At 45.0% G+C, this 22,097-nt stretch overlaps 1 protein-coding gene across 2 annotated transcripts in view; it reads right to left on the reverse strand.

The window, feature by feature from the left end:
- Positions 1 to 22,097, reverse strand: part of LOC126997949 (uncharacterized) — a 155,839-nt gene that overhangs the window by 10,253 nt on the left and 123,489 nt on the right. The window contains exons 10-12 of one of the 2 annotated variants that reach the window (XM_050859205.1): positions 12,736 to 12,922; positions 9,385 to 9,517; positions 2,492 to 2,560 (exon numbers count right to left, since the gene is read on the reverse strand). In XM_050859205.1, the coding sequence (XP_050715162.1) occupies positions 2,492 to 2,560; positions 9,385 to 9,517; positions 12,736 to 12,922 (389 nt within the window). The remainder of the gene's footprint in view (positions 1 to 2,491; positions 2,561 to 9,384; positions 9,518 to 12,735; positions 12,923 to 22,097) is intronic. The other variant, XM_050859206.1, reaches the window with a different exon arrangement.

The following is a 22,097-nucleotide window of genomic DNA, read 5'->3' on the forward strand; positions in this document are numbered from 1 at the left end:
CCAATGTTGTACTATTATAACAAAATCTTCACACTACAATAACAGATGGTGATGATGATGATGATGATGATGATGCAGGACAAGAATCGCTCATCACAAGCTAAAAAAAAACAACTCGCCGCATTTTTTTAAGTGAAAAAAATATAAGGAAACAAAACGCAACAAAACAACAACAACAACAACAAAAAAAAAAAAACATGAAAATTTGGCACCCCAGGAAACCGCTTTTAACAATTTTTTCCCCTTTTCGTTGTGATGTCGTTTTGAGGGGGGGGGGAGAAAAGGGGGAAGGGGAGGGGGAGGAAAAAGGAAATTAGAGGGGAAGGGAAATTAATGAGGAGGGGAAACTGTGAAGGGGGGGGGAGGAGGAGGGAGGGGAGAGAATGGGGGTTAGGGAGGAGATGAAGAGGTAAGAGAGAGAGAGAGAGAGAGAGAGAGAGAGAGAGAGAGAGAGAGAGAGAGAGAGAGAGAGAGAGAGAGAGAGAGAGAGAGAGAGAGAGAGAGAGAGAGAGAGAAAGCAATAAAAGAGGGGAACAGAGGGGAGGAATCAATGAGAGGGGAGTGAGGAGTGAGGGGAAAATGGCGTTTGTGAGAGAGGGAAAAAAAAGATAGGAGAAAAAAAGGGAGAGAGGGAAAAAGGTGAGAAAACAATGCACAGGTGTAGAGCATAATAAAAAAAACAGGTGAGGGGAGAAAGTGAAGGGGGAGACGAAGGAGGAGGAGGAGAGGGGAGGGGGTTGAGGGGGGAGAGAGAGGAGAGAAAGGGGAGAGAGAGAGAGAGGGGAAGGAGAGGAGGAATTTTTGTTGGTGAGTTGAGTGTAAGCTTTTTAAAGGAGTCTGAGAAAGCTTTAAAGGGAGGAGAGGGAAAGAAGGGAGAGGGAGGAGAGGGAGAGGAGAAGGGAAAGGGAGAAGAAGTGACAGAAGAAGGGAGAGGGAGGAGAGGGAGAGAAGAATTTAAGGAGGTAGGTGAGGTAAAGGAAGGGAGAAGGGACGAAAAAGGGGAGGGGTAGGGAAGGGGAGAGGGATGGAAGGGATAGAGAGAAAAGAGATTGATGGAGTAAACTGTTGAGGTGGTTAGGAGAAGGAAAGGGAGAAAGGGAGGGGGAGAGGGATGAGGAGAGGGAGAGAGAAAGGAAAGGGAAAGGGAAAGGGAGGGGAGAGAAATAGAAGGAATGGGGTGAAAAAGGATTGATGGAGAGTTGATTGCAAGTTTTATTAAGCATGGGGGTAAGTTTTAGGGAGTAAGGTGAGGGAGAGGAAGGAAGAGGGGATAAGGAAGAGGGAGAGTGGGAGAGAGGGTGAGGGGGTTGATGGAAGGACTAGATGGGGAGTTCATTGTAAATTCTTAAGGGGGACGGGAAGGTTACGGGATTATGAGAAGGAGGAAAGGGGGGAGAGAGGGAGAGTGAAGGGACATAAGAGGGGAGGAGTTGATGAAAGATAAATTGTAAGCTTTTTAAGAGGGTCAGTAAGAGTTTAAGGGATAAGGGGGAGAGGGGGAGGGGGAGAGGAGGGAGTAGGTGAGGACAAAAGTGAGGGGAGGAGTTTGTGGAAGGTTAATTGTAAGCTTTTAAAGGGAGCTCAGATAGTTTTAAGGGAGGAGAAGGGGAGGGGGGAGGGAGAGGGGGAGAGGGGGGAGTAGGTGAGGACAAAAGTGAGGGGAGGAGTTTGTGGAAGGTTAATTGTAATCTTTTAAAGGGAGCTCAGATAGTTTTAAGGAAGGAGAATGGGAAGGGGAGGTGGGAGGGAGAGGGGTAGAGGAGGGAGAAGGTGAGGACAAAAGTGAGGGGAGGAGTTTGTGGAAGGTTAATTGTAAGCTTTTAAAGGGAGCTTAGATATTTAAGGGAGGAGAAGGGAAGGGAGGGGAGGAGAGGGGAGAGAGGGAGAAGAAGGTTAATTGTAAGCTTTTAAAGGGAGCTCAGATAGTTTTAAGGGAGGAGAAGGGAAGGGGAGGGGGAAAGGGAGAGAGAGGGGGGAGTGGGAAGGAGGGAGAGGAAGGCTGTGAGACAAGTGAGCAACACGCAGCGAAAAGATGAAGCGAAACGCACGTGAGTAATGAAAATAATAATGATAATAATAATAGTAATAATGATAATAATGATAAGACAATAATAATAATAATGATAATAATAACACAACCATCGGCGAAACCAAACCCTCCTCCTCCTCCTCCTCCTCCTCCTCCTCCTCCTCCTCCTTTCATAACACCACCACCTCCACCATCATCTCCACCTCCTTTAGCATCATCACAACTCCTTTCAGTAACCATTCAACTCCTCCTCCTCCCCTCCTCCTCCTCCTCCTTTCATAACACCACCACCTCCACCATCATCTCCTCCTATAACATCCATCATAACAACTCCTTTCAGTAACCCTTCCACTCCTCCTCCTACTCCTGCTCCACCTTCTCCACCTCCTGCGCCTCCTCCTCCTCCTCCTGCAGGGGTGATGGTCGTTACTAGTGCATCCAGGTAACCCGTCATGGTCCTGCCTGAAGGGGATGTGGTGGTGAGGCCTGCAGACCCGCCATTCTGTTGGTTCCTGGCGCCAGGCGACGACACTGGGGGGTTAGTGAGCCTGTTAGTGCAGTTAGCGAGGTCGTTAGTAGCGTTAGAGGTAGTGTCGCTGGTGTTGGAGGGGTGGTAGGGGTGGTAGAAGTAGTGGTAGTTGGGATAGTGGTGTTAAAAGTAGTAGTGTTAGTAGTGTTAGTGGTTGTAGTAGTAGTAGTAGTAGAGGTGGTAGTGACTGGTCGTAGAATCTGTAGCAATAGTAGTGGGTGAGGTCGTTTTGAGTAGATCAGGATGATAGATTTGGTTATGTTTGGTGGTGATGGTGATGGTAGTGGTGGAGATAAAAGTGTAGTAGTGGTGGTAGTGGTGGTAGCAGTGGTGGTAGTGGTGGTAGCAGTGATGATAGTAGTAGTTGTGGCGGTGGGTGAGGTGTTTGTGTGGGTAAAGTTAACCGTTTTGGATGTTTGTTGAAAGGATAGTGGTGATGGTGGTAGGGATATAGGGGTAATGGTTGTAATAGTAGTAGTAGTAGTAGTAGTAGTAGTAGTAGTAGTAGTAGTAATAGTAGTAGTAGTAGTAATAGTAGTAATAGTAGTAGTAGTAGTAGTAGTAGTAGAAGTAGTAGTAGTAGTAGTAGTTGTAGCAGTAGTAGAAGTGGTGGTGGCGATGAAGGTGGGTGAGATGGTTTGTGTGGGTAAGGATGCTAGTTTTGGCTGTGTTTGTTGAAGGAAGAGTGGTGAGGGTGGTGGTGCTGGTGGTGACAAAGGGTGGTGGTTGTAGAAGTAGTTGTAGTGGTGGTGGTAGCGGTGGTGGGTGAGCAATTTTGTTTAGGTAAAAAGGAGAGTTTTGGTGGTTTGTTGAAAAAATAATGGTGATGGTGGTGTTGGTGATGAAAGGGTGACTGGTGGCAGTAGTAGAGCAGTGGTTCCCAACCTTTTTTTTGTCCCGTTCCCCTTTTTTAGTCACTTTCTCACCTGTGGATCCCTACAACGAAATAGGTTAAGCGGGCCACTCATGACCATTCCAGGGCCAAATTTGTCACGTGGGCCGTGAGCTGGACACCCCTGGTACCGTTAGCTAATGCAGAGCAATTCTAGCATTTAAGCATTCAGTTTAAAGGATTATGTACACTAGTATGAATTTTATTCCGAACCGCATGTCTCCTAACTCCAGTATGATAAATTTAAAAATAATTAGAATCTCTATGGACCCTTTGAAATTCTTCCATGGACCCCTGGTTGGGAACCACTGTAGTACAGGAAAACAAATGATGAAGGGAGAGAAATTGTTTACTATTGTTAACCAGTTAGGTGTGTAGAAGTGGTGGTGGCGGTGGTGTTGATATTGGTGGTGGCGGTGATATTTGGTGTGAAAGAAGTATTATTATTGCTGTTGTCGGTGGTGAGAGATGGTATACAAGTAGTAGTAGTAGTAGTAGTAGTAGTGATCGTAGTAGTAGTAGTAGTAGTAGTAGTAGTAGTAGTAGTGGTGGCGGTGGTGATGATAAATGGTGAACGAGTAGAAACAGTAGTAGTAGAGGTGTTGGTGGTTGCGTTATGATATGAGAGATGGTGTAAAAGTAGCAGCAATAGTAGTAGCAGTAGTGGCTGTAGTAGTGGTGATGGTGGTGGTGATAGTTGGTGTGCATGTAGTGGTAGTTGTGGCAGGAGTAATAGAAGTTGTGGTGGTGATAGATATGTACTAACGGTTTCAGGGGCCGTGTTCCCCTGTCGTTCGCAAATAAAACTTTAACAAAGCGTCGGACAAGGATGTTATTTTGGCAGTGGATGTTTGAGACCCCGACCTAATGGGCAAAAATATGATTTGGTGTCACATGTGGATAATGAAGCACTTAAAAGAGTAAATTTAGGGTAAACTTGGCTAAAAGTTAAAGGGACTGTGAGCCAGGCTAGCCCCGCCCCGCTCATCTTCTCGTGACGTCGATGTGACATTTAACTTTGGCGTATGAGTAATCATCCATCCAACCAGCAATTATGTCTTACTGCTTCACACACACGCACACACACACACACACACACACCGTAGCAATATTTAATCTACTGTAAATATGGATGTTCCTTATATGGACTATCAGTTGGGGAGAAACTGTTTTACTCGAAGGAAATTACTTATCCTTTACATGGAAAATGTGACTATTGGTAGTACATGCTGCATGTATGTAAGCGAGCAGTAGTTTCTGGTTTCATCCCTTGTTGGTTCACCAACCTCCCCCATACCCAACCTTTCCTTCCTCACGCAATCATCCCCACCCAACTACCCAACAACACCTTTGTTGTTGGTGGGGCTAGCCTCGCTCAAAGCGCCTTTAACTTTTAGCCAAGTTTATCCTAAATTTACTCATATAAGTGCTTCATTATCCACATGTGACATCAAATCATATTTTTGCCCATTAGGTCTCAAACATCCACTGCCAAAATAACATCCTTGTCCGACGCTTTGTTAAAATTTTAATTGCGAAAAACAGGGGAACACGGCCCCTGAAACCTTTAGTAGTTGTAGTTGCAGAAGTAAAAGAAGTGGTGGTGGTGGTGGTGACAGGTGGTGTACATGCAGTAGAGGGAGTCATAGAAGTGGTGGTGGTGGTGGTGGTGACAGGTGGTGTACATGTAGAAGGAGTCATAGAAGTGGTGGTGGTGGTGGTGGTGATGACAGGTGGTGTACATGTAGAGGGAGTCAAAGTAGTGGTGGTGGTGGTGGTGGTGACAGGTGGTGTACATGTAGAGGGAGTCATAGAAGTGGTGGTGGTGGTGGTGACAGGTGTACATGTAGTGGGAGTCAGAGACGTGGTGGTGGTGGTGGTGGTGACAGGTGGTGTACATGTAGAAGGAGTCATAGAAGTGGTGGTGGTGGTGGTGGTGACAGGTGGTGTACATGTAGAGGGAGTCATAGAAGTGGTGGTGGTGGTGGTGGTGACAGGTGGTGTACATGTAGAGGGAGTCATAGAAGTGGCGGTGGTGGTGGCGACAGGTGGTGTACATGTAGAGGGAGTCATAGAAGTGGTGGTGGAGGTGGTGACAGGTGGTGTACATGTAGAGGGAGTCATAGAAGTGGTGGTGGTGGTGGTGACAGGTGGTGTACATGTAGAGGGAGTCATAGAAGTGGTGGTGGTGGTGGTGACAGGTGGTGTACATGTAGAGGGAGTCATAGAAGTGGTGGTGGTGGTGGTGGTGACAGGTGGTGTACATGTAGAGGGAGTCATAGAAGTGGTGGTGGTGGTGATGACAGGTGGTGTACATGTAGAGGAGTCAGAAGTGGCGGTGGTGGTGGCGACAGGTGGTGTACATGTAGAGGGAGTCATAGAAGTGGTGGTGGTGGTGATGACAGGTGGTGTAGAGGGAGTCATAGAAGTGGTGGTGGTGGTGGTGGTGGTGACAGGTGGTGTACATGTAGAAGGAGTCATAGAAGTGGTGGTGGTGGTGGTGGTGGTGACAAGTGGTGTACATGTAGAAGGAGTCATAGAAGTGGTGGTGGTGGTGGTGATGACAGGTGGTGTACATGTAGTAGTATTATTAGATGTGGTGGTGGTGGTGGTGGACAGGTGGTGTACATGTAGAGGGAGTCATAGAAGTGGTGGTGGTGGTGATGAGAGGTGGTGTACATGTAGAGGTAGTCATAGTAGTGGTGGTGGTGGTGATGACAGGTGGTGTACATGTAGAGGGAGTCATAGAAGTGGTGGTGGTGGTGGTGACAGGTGGTGTACATGTAGAGGGAGTCATAGAAGTGGTGGTGGTGGTGACAGGTGACATGTAGAGGAGTCAGAAGTGGTGGTGGTGGTGGTGACAGGTGGTGTACATGTAGAGGAGTCATAGAAGTGGTGGTGGTGGTGGTGATGACAGGTGGTGCATGTAGAGGAGTCAGAAGTGGTGGTGGTGGTGGTGACAGGTGGTGTACATGTAGTAGAGGGAGTCATAGAAGTGGTGGTGGTGGTGGTGATGACAGGTGGTGTACATGTAGTAGAGGGAGTCATAGAAGTGGTGGTGGTGGTGGTGATGACAGGTGGTGTACATGTAGTAGAGGGAGTCATAGAAGTGGTGGTGGTGGTGGTGACCGGTGGTACATGTAGAAGGAGTCAGAAGTGGTGGTGGTGGTGTGTACATGTAGAGGTGGTGGTGGTGGTGGTGACAGGTGGTGTACATGTAGTAGAGGGAGTCATAGAAGTGGTGGTGGTGGTGGTGGTGACAGGTGGTGTACATGCAGTAGAGGGAGTCATAGAAGTGGTGGTGGTGGTGGTGGTGACAGGTGGTGTACACAGAGGGAGTCAGAAGTGGTGGTGGTGGTGGTGGTGGAGGCAGGTGGTGTACATGTAGAGGGAGTCATAGAAGTGGTGGTGGTGGTGGTGGTGGGTGGTGTAGTAGAGGGAGTCAGAAGTGGTGGTGGTGGTGACAGGTGGTACATGTAGAGGGAGTCAGAAGTGGTGGTGGTGGTGGTGGTGGTGACAGGTGGTGTACATGTAGAGGGAGTCATGGTGGTGGTGGGTGGTGGTGGTGACAGGTGTGTACATGTAGAGGGAGTCACAGAAGTGGTGGTGGTGGGGGTGGTGGTGGTGATGACAGGTGGTGTACATGTAGAGGGAGTCATAGAAGTGGTGGTGGTGGTGGTGACAGGTGGTGTACATGTAGAGGGAGTCATAGAAGTGGTGGTGGTGGTGGTGGTGGTGGTGATGACAGGTGGTGTACATGTAGAGGGAGTCATAGAAGTGGTGGTGGTGGTGGTGGTGACAGGTGGTGTACATGTAGAGGTCATAGAAGTGGTGGTGGTGGTGGTGATGACAGGTGGGGTACATGTAGAGGGAGTCATAGAAGTGGTGGTGGTGGTGGTGGTGGTGGTGATGACAGGTGGTGTACATGTAGAGGAGTCATAGAAGTGGTGGTGGTGGTGGTGGTGACAGGTGGTGCATGTAGAGGAGTCATAGACTGGTGGTGGTGGTGGTGGTGGTGATGACAGGTGGTGTACATGTAGAGGGAGTCATAGAAGTGGTGGTGGTGGTGGTGGTGACAGGTGGTGTACATGTAGAGGGAGTCATAGAAGTGGTGGTGGTGGTGGTGGTGGTGGTGACAGGTGGTGTACATGTAGAGGGAGTCATAGAAGTGGTGGTGGTGGTGGTGGTGATGACAGGTGGTGTACATGTAGAGGGAGTCATAGAAGTGGTGGTGGTGGTGGTGGTGACAGGTGGTGTACATGTAGAGGGAGTCATAGAAGTGGTGGTGGTGGTGGTGGTGGTGACAGGTGGTGTACATGTAGAAGGAGTCATAGAAGTGGTGGTGGTGGTGGTGATGACAGGTGGTGTACATGTAGAAGGAGTCATAGAAGTGGTGGTGGTGGTGGTGGTGGTGGTGACAGGTGGTGTACATGTAGAGGAGTCAGAAGTGGTGGTGGTGGTGGTGGTGACAGGTGGTGTACATGTAGAAGGAGTCATAGAAGTGGTGGTGGTGGTGGTGGTGACAGGTGGTGTACATGTAGAGGGAGTCATAGAAGTGGTGGTGGTGGTGGTGGTGACAGGTGGTGTACATGTAGAGGGAGTCATAGAAGTGGTGGTGGTGGTGGTGGTGACAGGTGGTGTACATGTAGAGGGAGTCATAGAAGTGGTGGTGGTGGTGGTGACAGGTGGTGTACATGTAGAGGGAGTCATAGAAGTGGTGGTGGTGGTGGTGGTGGTGACAGGTGGTGTACATGTAGAGGGAGTCATAGAAGTGGTGGTGGTGGTGGTGATGACAGGTGGTACATGTAGAGGAGTCATAGAAGTGGTGGTGGTGGTGGTGGTGACAGGTGGCATGTAGAGGGAGTCATAGAAGTGGTGGTGGTGGTGGTGGTGATGACAGGTGGTACATGTAGAGGGAGTGGTGGTGGTGGTGGTGTCAGGTGGTGTACATGTAGAGGGAGTCATAGAAGTGGTGGTGGTGGTGGTGGTGATGACAGGTGGTGTACATGTAGAGGGAGTCATAGAAGTGGTGGTGGTGGTGGTGATGACAGGTGGTGTACATGTAGAGGGAGTCATAGAAGTGGTGGTGGTGGTGGTGGTGGTGACAGGTGGTGTACATGTAGAGGGAGTCATAGAAGTGGTGGTGGTGGTGGTGGTGACAGGTGGTGTACATGTAGAGGGAGTCATAGAAGTGGTGGTGGTGGTGATGACAGGTGGTGTACATGTAGAAGGAGTCATAGAAGTGGTGGTGGTGGTGGTGGTGACAGGTGGTGTACATGTAGAGGGAGTCATAGAAGTGGTGGTGGTGGTGGTGACAGGTGGTGTACATGTAGAGGGAGTCATAGAAGTGGTGGTGGTGGTGGTGGTGACAGGTGGTGTACATGTAGAGGGAGTCAAAGTAGTGGTGGTGGTGGTGGTGGTGGTGACAGGTGGTGTAAGCACGGCAGGAGTGGTGCTGGTAGTGGTGTCATGGTACAGCGATACCGATTACCACTTTACAACTGAGGCACTACCAACCTACTGGGCTACAGATAAAAGCCAATGTAGTAATCACAAGATACAGCAGACTAATACAGTACTTTAAGCTACAGAAACTACTATGGGTGGTGATTGTAACGCTACACGGGGCCCCTCTCTCTGCCTTGCCTAGGTCAAGAGTAATAGGAAGGACAAACTTCAAAAGAATCCTGTCTTGAGATCATTTTGAAGGTCAGACTATGATAAACACACACAGTAATAATGAGAATGAGAGTAAACACATTTCTCTTAGCACCTGCACTAGATCAGATCCCATTAAAAAGACACACATATAACATTACTCTATAAGATGAGAGAGGGGGAAGAACAGGAGGGAGAAGGGAGGAGAGAGAGGGAGGATGACAGGGGGAGAAGGTTGAGGAGGTGGAGAAAACAGCGGAGGGCCCAGACACTGACCTGCAGGCACCCCGTTGCAGAGCCCCGCCCACTCCGCCGTCACCAGCGCCCAGTCCCCCTCGTGTGTCTTGATGACCATCCCTCGCTCGCCGCGCCGGGGGTTGAGGGAGATCGTCCGGAAGTTGTGGGGACCCTGGAAGAGGCGTCAGTGTGAGGGTGGCGGGGAGAGGAAGCGACGGAGGAGGAGAAGGTTAAAATTAGGTTCATCCGCTATACCTGGGCGTGACCTCGTTGTCCCTATCCATCGCATTGACCCTTGAGCCTGTGGTGAAGGAATGGCATGAAGGAATAGCTGAAAAAGGTGAGGTTTGGGAAGAGAGAGAAGGAAAGAGAATAAGGAAAAATGATGTCAGAGTAAAGGTTTGAGAGAAAGAGGATACGGGATGAACAAGGGGAGATAAGGAGAAAGGGAGGAAAAATGGGATGAAAAAGAGGAGGAGAGACTAGGGAGGTGATGCTAAGGTGAAGGTGTAAGAAGGAAAGAAGAGGATACTGAAGACTCGATGAAGAAGGGGAGAGAAAGGAAGAAGGAAGATGGGAAGGCGAAAGGTGAGGTTTAAGGGAGGTTAAAGAGAAGAGAACAGGAAAGACGATGCCAGAGAAAAGGTTGAAGGGAGAAAAAGAGGAGATGGGATGAAGGAGGGGAGATAAAGATAGAAGGAAGATTTGGGAGAAAGATGTGAAGGGGAAGGGTGGAGAAATAAGAAGAGGGGAAAGATGGAAACGACCGCAACATGAGGGGAGCGGAGGAGGAGGAGGGGTAGGAAAGGGGAGGGTGGGGAGATGGGGAGGGGAGCGGGGAGATGAAAAGCACAGCAACAGGAGGAGGTTGAAGAGTGGACGTTGAAGGGGAGGGGATGGTGGACGGTTAAAAGGTGGGGAGGACAAGGTGGGGAGGGGAAGAAGGGGAGGAGGGGAGGCAAGGTAGGTAGTTGATCGAGGCTTGTTGGGGACGCAAATCCACAAATCCCCAGCAGCAGGGGAGGAAGGGCCGCGTGATGGCCAAACACAGGTACTGGTGAAGGGGAGGAAAGGGGAGGGGAGGGGAGGGGAGGCTGGTGTACCAAAACAAAAGTATTCATGGAGTGGGCGAGGCAGAAAACAAAGCAAAATGGGAAATCTAATGAAGGAAAACAAGTGCTGGAGAGGAGATTGATGGATAGATAAAATAGGAGGAAGAGAAAGAGGAAGATAAGAACGCCAGAAGAAAATTGGATAATGATAATAAAGGAAAGGGAAGAGAATGGGAAGACAATACTGCAAAATAAAGCGAAAAGAAGAGGAAAAAATAGCTAAGATAAGAATAAGGACAGACAACGAAACAAAGGTATTACTGGAGGCGGTGAACCAGGAAACAGTGGAAAATGGGAATGTAATGAAGGGAAAAGTAGTGGAGGAGATATGGGCGAGAGGAAGAAGGAAAAGAGGAACTACTAGGAACAAAATGATTTAAGATATGAAGGAGAGAGGGAGAGAGAAGCGAGAAAATAAGGATAGAGGAGATAAAGGAAGATAATGAAAGGAATGGAATGAGTAGATTAGGAGAGACGAAGAGGAAGATGAGGGACATACAAAAATAAAAGTAGTGAATAAGGGAAAGTTGATGGGCAGTGACAAGAAGGAAGAGAAGGAAAAAGAGAAGGAAGAGAACAGATGGAAAGAGGAGGAGGAGGAGAAGAGAAAAACACAAGAAGAGTGGATAAGAATGATAGAGAAAATGAAGATGATGCAGGGAAATAGTGTGAAGGAAGAGATTAAAAAAAATACAAGACAAGAATATGATGATGATGGTGTAAATAAGGTGAAAAAGAAAGGAGAGAATAGACGAGGATAGGGATAATTGAATAGAAGGGACCGGGTGGGAAGAGGGTGATGGGAGAGGGTCCATATTGCTATAACAGGTGCACAGGGGACGCAGGTGGCCACTAACGAAGGCTGGGGCAGGTGACGGAAGCGGAGGCAGTCACGGGAGACACACCTGGCGGGCCCGTACTCATTAGCGAGGCTCAGGTGGGACGTCAGATGTAAGGATCATTATCGATACCTTGCACTCTCTTGCTATCTGTGTGTGTGTGTGTGTGTGTGTGTGTGTGTGTGTGTGTGTGTGTGTGTGTGTGTGTGTGTGTGTGTGTGTGTGTGTGTGTGTGTGTTTAGCTTAGGGACAAAAGGGGGAGACGCGTGTACTGATGGATAAGACGAATGTAGGAAAAAATGGCACCGGAAAAAAATGGCCATTTTTTTCCGGTGCCATTTTTTTCCGAGTACCGGATAAGACAGGGAGACTGATAAAGATTAGGGAGAAAGAGGGGGTCATTATTATTTTCATCATTATTAGTCATCATCATCATCTTTATAAATACCATAAAGGAAAGGACAGAAAAGAAGTTAAAGGTAAATATAAATGTTGAAGAGGAGGAGTAGGAGGAGGAGGACACGGAGCAGGACGGAAAATAAAACATCAAGTCTCGAAACGCAAACCAAATCCGAACCTTCAGAATGGAAGTCGGGGCGGCATACCAAGTGATCCACTGATGAGCTAAAAGGTTACCGTACCAGGGGCTACTTGTGCGGCACTATATCTGACACATCAGCCCCCACTGTGGACAGGAAGGAAAGATGACCCCGCTCACTCTCGGGATAAATCGATAGCTTTTAATCGACCCAGAATAGCACGTCAGTGGTTCAGATGGTTTGCCGCCCCGATTTCTATTCTGTAGACCCGGGTTCGATTCCCGGGGCTCGATAGTTTATATTTTGAGATCCGAGTATCACCAAGACCTTTCAAAGCCATAGCCTATTCTTTTCAAACTCTCTTGGCAAGTATGCCTCTCTCTCTCTCCCTTCCCCATCTACTGTACATACAGCATTGCTAAATCCACAAGCAACCACATGACTGATAGCTGCTGGGAAAGGTTTAATCTTATTGGTGGTCGGTGGGTTGGCGTGGGCAAGGGTTATTGATAATGAGAACAAGTATAATGTTGCAACAAAACATGACATCTTATTGGTGGTTGCAGAGTTGAAGTGGGCGGGGCTTATATGATTAGTTAATGTAAACAGTATGGCAGTCACTGTAAATCTTAATGAAGGTAGTTGGGCTGGAATGGGCAGGGCATACTTGCCTAGTTAATGTAGTATAAACAATAAAAAAACTGACATTTGATTGGTGGTTGTAGGGTTGAGGTGGGCGGGTCTTATGTTCCTAAAGGTGGTATAGGGGTATAAGTATGGACTGGTAATGATGGGATAGTACTTAATGTAAACTGGGTATGGCAACAACGGTAATTGTATTGGAAGTCATTGGGCTGTGGTGAGGGGGCGTATCCGCCAGGCTGACGCGAACACAAGTACCTCGGAGTAGGCGAGGTCCTGCGGGGTGGGCACTGTCGTGTTGTCCACGGTGTGCGAGACGGCCACCAGGTGCCGCCCGGTGGAGCTCTCGGCGTAGAGATGCACGGCGGAGTGGAGCAGCGTGCGGGAGTGGTACACCTCCACCTCCAGGACCTGCGGGCGGTGCGGCCACGTCTCGTTCACTATCCTGCGGGGGGAGAGGCGATGAAGGCGGCGAAGGAGGAGAGTCAATGATAAAAATGAAAAATGGGAGTCAGTGAAAGAAGAGTGCAGATAGAGACGATGAAGGACGAGACGATGAGGGGAGAGGGATGATGAAGGAGTAGAGTTGATAAAGGAGAAACGATGAAATAGAGACGATTGAGGAGGAGAGATGGAGGGGAGATATAATGAAGGAGGAGGAATGATGAAGGAAGAGACGATGAGGGGGAGGGATGATGAAGGAGTAGAGTTGATAAAGAATAGGAGATGAAAGAGGCGAGATGAAGGAGAGACGATGAATATGACGAAGGAGAGACAATGAAGATGAAGGAAAGACGATGAAGAAGGAGAGACAATGAAGGAGGGAGAGACAATGAAGGAGAGACAGTGAAGGAGGAGAGACAATGAAGGAGGAGAGAAAACGAAGGAGGAGAGACAACGAAGGAGAGACAGTGAAGGAGGAGAGACAATGAAGGAGAGACAGTGAAGGAGGAGAGACAATGAAGGAGGAGAGACAGTGAAGGAGGATAGACAATGAAGGAGAGACAGTAAAGGAGGAGAGACAGTGAAGGAGGAGAGACAACGAAGGAGAGACAGTGAAGGAGGAGAGACAATGAAGGAGAGACAGTGAAGGAGGAGAGACAATGAAGGAGAGACAGTGAAGGAGGAGAGACAATGAAGGAGAGACAGTGAAGGAGGAGAGACAATGAAGGAGGAGAGACAATGAAGGAGGAGAGACAGTGAAGGAGGAGAGACAATGAAGGAGGAGAGACAATGAAGGAAGAGAGACAACGAAGGAGAGACAGTGAAGGAGGAGAGACAATGAAGGAGGAGAGACAATGAAGGAGGAGAGACAATGAAGGAGGGGAGACAATGTAGGAGGAGAGACAATGCAGGAGGAGAGACAATGAAGGAGAGACAGTGAAGGAGGAGAGACAACGAAGGAGAGACAGTGAAGGAGGAGAGACAATGAAGGAGAGACAGTGAAGGAGGAGAGACAATGAAGGAGGAGAGACAATGAATGAGGAGAGGCAACGAAGGAGAGACAGTGAAGGAGGAGAGACAATGAAGGAGGAGAGACAATGAAGGAGGGGAGACAATGAAGGAGGAGAGACAATGAAGGAGGAGAGACAATGAAGGAGGAGAGACAATGAAGGAGAGACAATGAAGGAGGAGAGACAATGAAGGAGGAGAGACAATGAAGGAGGAGAGACAATGAAGGAGGAGAGACAATGAAGGAGAGACAATGAAGGAGGAGAGACAATGAAGGAGAGACAATGAAGGAGGAGAGACAATGAAGGAGGAGAGACAATGAAGGAGGAGAGACAATGAAGGAGGGGAGACAATGAAGGAGGAGAGACAATGAAGGAGGAGAGACAATGAAGGAGAGACAATGAAGGAGGAGAGACAATGAAGGAGGAGAGACAATGAAGGAGGAGAGACAGTGAAGGAGGAGAGACAGTGAAGGAGGAGACAGAAGGAGGTGAGACAATGAAGGAGGAGATACAGTTAAGGAGGAGTGCCAGTGAAGGAGGAGAGACAATGAAGGAGGAGAGACAATGAAGGAGGGGAGACAATGAAGGAGGAGAGACAGTGAAGGAGGAGAGACAGTGAAGGAGGAGAGACAATGAAGGAGGAGAGACAATGAAGGAGGGGAGACAATGAAGGAGGGGAGACAATGAAGGAGGAGAGACAATGAAGGAGGGGAGACAATGAAGGAGGAGAGACAATGAAGGAGGGGAGACAATGAAGGAGGAGAGACAATGAAGGAGGAGAGACAATGAAGGAGGAGAGACAATGAAGGAGGAGAGACAATGAAGGAGGGGAGACAATGAAGGAGGAGAGACAATGAAGGAGGAGAGACAATGAAGGAGGGGAGACAATGAAGGAGGAGAGACAGTGAAGGAGGAGAGACAGTGAAGGAGGAGAGACAATGAAGGAGGAGAGATAATGAAGGAGAGACAATGAAGGAGAGACAATGAAGGAGGAGAGACAATGAAGGAGGAGAGACAATGAAGGAGGAGAGACAATGAAGGAGGGGAGACAATGAAGGAGGAGAGACAATGAAGGAGGAGAGACAATGAAGGAGGAGAGATAATGAAGGAGGAGAGACAATGAAGGAGAGACAATGAAGGAGAGACAATGAAGGGGAAGAAAATAAGTCCGCGTTTTCTTGATCTTTCTTTTTCTCTCTCAGTTTGTCTGTTAGGAGGAGGTTGAAGATTAATATTTTTTTATCTAGATTTCTTTTTGTCTGTGTTTCTTTCTCTCTGCCTCTGTGTGTCTGCATATTTTTGTCAGTCTGTGCCCCTGTCTCTGTCTGTGGCTGTCTATCTATCTATATATCTATCTACTTACCTGCCTACCTACCTACTTATCTATTTTATCTGTGTTTGTCTGTTCGTCTTTCTGTCTGTTTGTCTGTCTGTCTGTCTCTATCTATTTATCTGTCTGTTGTTGTCTCTGTTAATCTGTCTGTTTGTCTGTCTGTCTATCTCTATCTGTTTATCTGTCTGTTGTTGTCTCTGTTAATCTGTGTGTTTGTCTGTCTGTCTATCTCTATCTGTTTATCTGTCTGTTGTTGTCTCTGTTAATCTGTCTGTCTGTCTGTCTGTCTATCTCTATCTGTTTATCTGTCTGTTGTTGTCTCTGTTAATCTGTCTGTTTGTCTGTCTGTCTGTCTCTATCTGTTTATCTGTCTGTTGTTGTCTCTGTTAATCTGTGTGTTTGTCTGTCTGTCTGTTTGTCTGTCTATCTCTCTGTTGTTGTCTCTGTTAATATGTCTGTTTGTCTGTCTGTCTGTCTCTATCTGTTTATCTGTCTGTTGTTGTCTCTGTTAATCTGTCTGTTTGTCTGTCTGTCCGTCTTTAAAATGCAAGAATAATAATAATAACAAGAACAAAACCATGAACAAGATGTTACATGAATAGGAATAACAAGGTGAGGAAATAAACAGAGCTAATCACCATCTCATTACTACTGTTCTTCCTCCTCCTCCTCCTCCTCCTCCCACTAAAACCCGGCGTAATGGAGGTTAAGAGAATTTATAATCGTGCTCCATTGTGTTACGAGCACGACGGCTGCTTCTTTCCGCGGGTTTTTGTTTTCTCATTATTGTTTATGGTAATGAGACACGAGACGCCGCGACGACCCTCCTGCTGCTGCTCCTTCTGCTGCGGCTTCTACTGCTTGTGCTCTCTCTCTCTCTCTCTCTCTCTCTCTCTCTCTCTCTCTCTTCATTGTCTCCTCATTCATTGTCCTCACTGTCTCCTCCTTCATTATATCTCCTCTCTCCTCCTTCATTCTCTCTCTAAATTTTTGGTTCTTGAGAGGACTGAGTGTATTATGGCCATTCTCGTATAGTTACTACTACTGCTACTACTACTACTACTACTACTACTACTACTATTACTACTCTATTCCAGTTTACATTCCCTTCCCTTTTCCCTCCGCTTTTTCTTTATCTCTTAACCCATATCCTTCTTTATCCCTTTTCTCCCTGTTTTCTTCCTTCTTTTATCAATTTTCAATCCCGAAACTTTCCTTCTTCTTTAACCTCGTCTCTGTCTTCTTTATTCCTGTCTCCACTTCCCTCCGCTCTTTCTTTCTTTCAATATTTATTTCTTAACCAACTTTCTTCTTTGCTTTTTCTCTTCCTGTCTTCTGCTTTAACAATTTCCTTTTCCGTATCAAAACATCTACGGAAAAATACGACCACCATGATGTATATATTTTTATTTTCAGCGCCTCGTCAGGTTATCACGCGAAGCACAGGTAAAACAAACTTAATTACCACATGACGCAAAACCTCGTAGAGTATAATTATGCAGCCTCGCCTCTGTAAATGCTCCCACACGTACAATAATTATGAACATTAAAAAGAATACTGGTTACGATTTCCAGAAGCCTAAATGAGTTAAAACAATATCTATCTATTTCAAAGTAAAAATTCAAATAAACGAAAGCCTCGAATTCTTTTTTAATGGTGTCAAAACTTTTAATCCACCGATATCAAAAGGGGATAAAAGTTATAATGATTTGAAGCGATGAAATATATATTGAAAGAACTGTCCCCACCCCGTTTCTCTCTCTCCCCCTCCCCCTCTCTCTCTCTCTCCCTCACTCCTCCTCACCTCCCCACAGAAATATAATCCAGTACTAATAAATATAATGCATCAGTAACGGGGAAAATATCAAGCGGAGGAGAAAAAAAACAATATTGGCGGAACCGCGGACGACATTAAATGAGAAAGATAAAACGAAAAGGAATCTGAATAAAAAAGAAGCAAGTGAGGAGAAAAGGATGAGGAGGAAGAACATTATGAAGAGATGAAGGAAGACGAAGGAGAAGAAGACGAAGAGGAAAATGAAGAAAAAGACCAAGACCAGGAGAAGTAAAAAGAAAAAAAAATGCAGTAGGAAATGGACGATGGTGGTGATGAGGTTGAAAAAGAAGGAAAAGGAGGAAATCAAGAAGGAAAAGAAGGAAATCAAGAAGGAAAAGAAGGAAATCAAAAAGGAAGGGAAGGAAATCAAGAAGGAAAAGAAGGAAATCAAAAAGGAAGGGAAGGAAATCAAAAAGGAAAAGAAGGAAGTCAAGAAGAAAAAGAAGGAAATCAAGAACGAAAAGAAGAAAATCAAGTTGGAAAAGAAGGAAATCAAGTTGGAAAAGAAGGAAATCAAGAAGGAAAAGAAGGAAATCAAGAAGGAAAAGAAGGAAATCAAGAAGGAAAAGAAGGAAATCAAGAAGGAAAAGAAGGAAATCAAGAAGGAAAAGAAGGAAATCAAGAAGGAAAAGAAGGAAATCAAGAAGGAAAATAAGGAAATCAAGAAGGAAAAGAAGGAAATCAAGAAGGAAAAGAAGGAAATCAAGAAGGAAAAGAAGGAAATCAAGAAGGAAAAGAAGGAAATCAAGAAGGAAAAGAAGAAAATCAAGTTGGAAAAGAAGGAAATCAAGTTGGAAAAGAAGGAAATCAAGTTGGAAAAGAAGGAAATCAAAAAGGAAAAGAAGGAAATCAAGAAGGAAAAGAAGGAAATCAAGTTGGAAAAGAAGGAAATCAAGAAGGAAAAGAAGGAAATCAAGAAGGAAAAGAAGGAAATCAAGAAGGAAAAGGAGGAAATCAAGAAGGAAAAGAAGGAAATCAAGAAGGAAAAGAAGGAAATCAAGAAGGAAGGGAAGGAAATCAAGAAGGAAAAGAAGGAAATCAAGAAGGAAAAGAAGGAAATCAAGAAGGAAAAGAAGGAAATCAAGAAGGAAAAGGAGGAAATCAAGTTGGAAAAGAAGGAAATCAAGAAGGAAAAGAAGGAAATCAAGAAGGAAAAGAAGGAAATCAAGAAGGAAAAGGAGGAAATCAAGAAGGAAAAGAAGGAAATCAAGAAGGAAAAGAAGGAAATCAAGAAGGAAGGGAAGGAAATCAAGTTGGAAAAGAAGGAAATCAAGTTGGAAAAAAGGAAATCAAGAAGGAAGAGAAGAAAATCAAGTTGGAAAAGAAGGAAATCAAGTTGGAAAAGAAGGAAATCAAGAAGGAAAAGAAGGAAATCAAGAAGGAAAAGAAGAAAATCAAGTTGGAAAAGAAGGAAATCAAGAAGGAAAAGAAGGAAATCAAGAAGGAAAAGGAGGAAATCAAGAAGGGAAAGAAGGAAATGAAGAAGGAAAAGGAGGAAATCAAGAAGGAAAAGAAGGAAATCAAGAAGGAAAGGAAGGAAATCAAGAAGGAAAAGAAGGAAATCTAGAAGGAAAAGAATGAAATCAAGAAGGAAAATAAGAAATAATGATAATAACAAGATGAAGACAATGATGACCAAGAAGAAAAAAAATATATGAAAGAAAGAAAAAAGAAAGAAAAGGAAAAGGAAAATAGGAAAAAGAAAACAGAAAAGAAACTCTCCTTTTTTTTCTCCTTTTCTTCTAAAGCAGTAATTACTAACACACGACAAAATGACCAACCACCCCTACCCCCACCACCACCACCCCTACCACCACCACCACCTGTCCATCACCCTAATTAACACCTGTCTACCTGTGGATCCGAGACACCAAAACACCTTCTTCTCCTCTTTCCTTCCTTTCATTTCCTCCTTTTCTCTCTTCCTTACTTTTTTTCCTCGCTTTTGAGTCTTCCTTCTCATTTATCTTTTTCTTTCTCTTCTTCCTTTCATATTTTTTCTCACGGTCAAAATATCTTAATCTTCTTTGCTTCCTTTCCTTCTCTCCTTTCCTACTTTCTTTCTGTCATGTAATTGATCATTTTATCGCTTCTCTTTCTCTATCTTTTTTACTTTCTTTCCCTGACCAAATGATCTTACCTTCTTGTCTTTCTTTATTTCTTTGTATCTCTTTCTCCCTTTTCTTTTCCCATCCTTTAATCCATTTTCTTATTTCTTTTTATCTCTTTTCTCATAGTCATTCCTATATCTCTTTTTCCCTTCAAGTTTTCTATCTCCCTTTGCTTTCCTTCTCGACTTCCTTTTCATCCTCAAGTTTTTTTCCATTCTCTTCTCCCTATCTCCCTTTCTTTCTTATTCCCTATTTTTATATTACTCCTATGGTTCATCTTCCTTCTCTCTCTCTTCCTCCATTTCCTCCTTGTTCTCTTCACTTCTAACTTCCTTCCCCTCTCAAAATTCCCTCTCCCTATTCCTTTTTGTTTTCTCCTTTCTGATTCAACAAATCCTAAATCCCATATCCTTCTTTACCCTTTTTCTCCCTCTTCCTTCTTTTATCAGTTCCCATTCTTGCAACTTTCCTTCTTTTTTAAGCTTGTCTCTATTTTCTCCATTCGTTCCTTTTTCTCTCCATTTCCCTCCCTTTCCCCTTCGTTTTCTCCCTATTTCTTAACCCATATCCTTTACCTTTTTCTCCCTGTCTTCTTTTATTAAACCCATTCCTGAAACTTTCCTCCTTCTTTAACCTTGTCTCTATCTTCTCCATTGCTGTCTCCATTTTCCTTCCCTTTCCCTTCCGTTCTTTCTTTATTCCTTTCCGTCCTAGCTCCCGCCGGCGCCAGCTTGCTCGTACGTCTGGCAGCGGAGCACATTGGCGGCGTCCCTAACTCTGCCCAAAACTGTCGTCCTTGTTTGTGTTCACCTATAAAAACCCAGTGATGCCGAAGAGAAAGGGAGGCGGAAGGAAGGATAAAGGAAGGAAGGAAGGAAGAAGGGTAGGTAGATGGGTGGGTATGTATGGAAGGTAACTTTGTAGGTAGGTAGGTAGAAAAATAAGGCGAGTGGATGGGTAGGTGCAATTATAGGAAGATAGGAGAAGGAAAAGAAGGTAAATAGGTAAATATATAGGAAGGAAACTAAAAAAGAAGAAAGGCAAGTGGTTAGATAGTTCTGAAGGGAGGAAGGAAATAAAGGAAAGTAGAAAGAAGGAACTGCCCATTAGGAAAAGGACGCAAAGAATAGAATGAATGAGGTAAGGAAGAATGGGAGAAAAAGAAAGAAAGAAGGAAGGAGAAAAAGTATAAAAGCAGCTGAGAGAAAAAAAACGGATGCAAAACAAGAAAGAAAAGAAGAGGAAGGAGGAAAAGGATAAGTACAGAAGCTGAGAGAAAAAAAAACGGTTGCAAAACAAGAAAGAAAGAATGAAGGAGAAAAAGTTTAAGTATAGAAGCTGAGAGAGAACAAAAACGGATGCAACACAAGAAAGAAAGAAAGAAAGAAGGAAAAAAAGTTTAAGTATAGAAGCTGAGAGAGAACAAAAACGGATGCAACACAAGAAAGAAAGAAAGAAAGAAGGAAAAAAAGTTTAAGTATAGAAGCTGAGAGAGAACAAAAACGGATGCAACACAAGAAAGAAAGAAAGAAAGAAGAAAAAGTATAAATATAGAAGCGGAGAGAGAACAAAAACGGATGCAACACAAGAAAGAAAGAAAGAAAGAAGGAGAAAAAGATATAAATATAGAAGCGGAGAGAGAAAAAAAAGATGCAAAACAAGAAAGAAAGGAAGAGAAAAGAGATAAAAAAGCAACGATGTCACTCTGAATGGCTCCAAAAGGAAGGGAAATGGAAGAAAACATTGACAAGCGAAGAAAGGAAGAAATCAAAGAAAAAAGGGAGAAAGAAACGAAGTATGTCAGTAAGGATGACTGTTAGGGAAAGAAGAAAATAGGAATACACTGATAAACGAAAGAGGAAAGAAAAGAAGAAAAGGAAGAAGAGAGAAAAGAAGGAAATGAAGAAAGAAAGTAACAAAAAAGGACGACAGTGGAGATGATTGTAAAGGAAGAAAATATGGAGGAAAAGACTGATTAAGAGAAGAAAGGAAGGAAGATAAAAAGACAGAAAGGAAAGAAATAAGATAGAAAGAGAGGAAGGATGCCGAGATGATTGAAAGGGAAGGAGAAATAAAGGAATACAATGATGGAGAAATGAAGGAAGGAAGGAAAGGAAGGAAAGTTGGAAGGAGGGAAGACACTAAGGAGGAGGAGAGGAATGTCACTGTGGACTATTAAGAAGGAAGGAAAGAAGGAGACACACACAGTTAAAGGGAGAAAGGAAAATGGAAAGACGGGAAGGAAAGAAGTAAGATAGAAAGGAAGGAAGGATGCCACAGTGAATGATTGTAAGGGAAGGAGAAAAGAAAGAATAGTGATAAAAAATGAAGATAGGAAAAATAGGAAAGAAGAAAGGGAGGGAGAAAAGAAGATAGGGAGGATGAAGCTGAAGATGATGCTGAACAAAAGAAAGAACTGAAGAAAGAAAGGAAGAAACGAAAGAAGAAAATACAAATACAAAGAAAACTATAACAGAGAAGAAGAGCATAACAAGTAAACGAGGAAATAAGAGAAGAAAAAAAAGGTAAAAGGGAAAAGAAATAAAGAGAAAAAGAAATAAAGGAGAAAATAAGAGAAAAAGAAGAAAGCAAGTAACAAAAAAACAAGAGAAAGGGAAGAGAACATTAAACAAGCGAGTAAACAGCAGACATAGGAGAGAACAACAAATAAACAAATAAATAACAGAAAACAAGGAAAAGAACAACAACAACAGGGCCACCGTCGCGAGCCTCCCCCCCCTCCCATCACCGGCCACGAGCGAACTGCCTCTAACACGACTTTTTTTTTTTTCCCGCCGATTTTATTGCCGTCTTCACTTCCCGATCAACGCTTCCCGATATTCCGTTGAAGATTATCCGCCGAGTATCATTTATGGCCGCCTTA

Source organism: Eriocheir sinensis, chromosome 13, assembly GCF_024679095.1.
Source record: "Eriocheir sinensis breed Jianghai 21 chromosome 13, ASM2467909v1, whole genome shotgun sequence".
Classification (NCBI taxonomy): Eukaryota; Metazoa; Arthropoda; class Malacostraca; order Decapoda; family Varunidae; genus Eriocheir; species Eriocheir sinensis.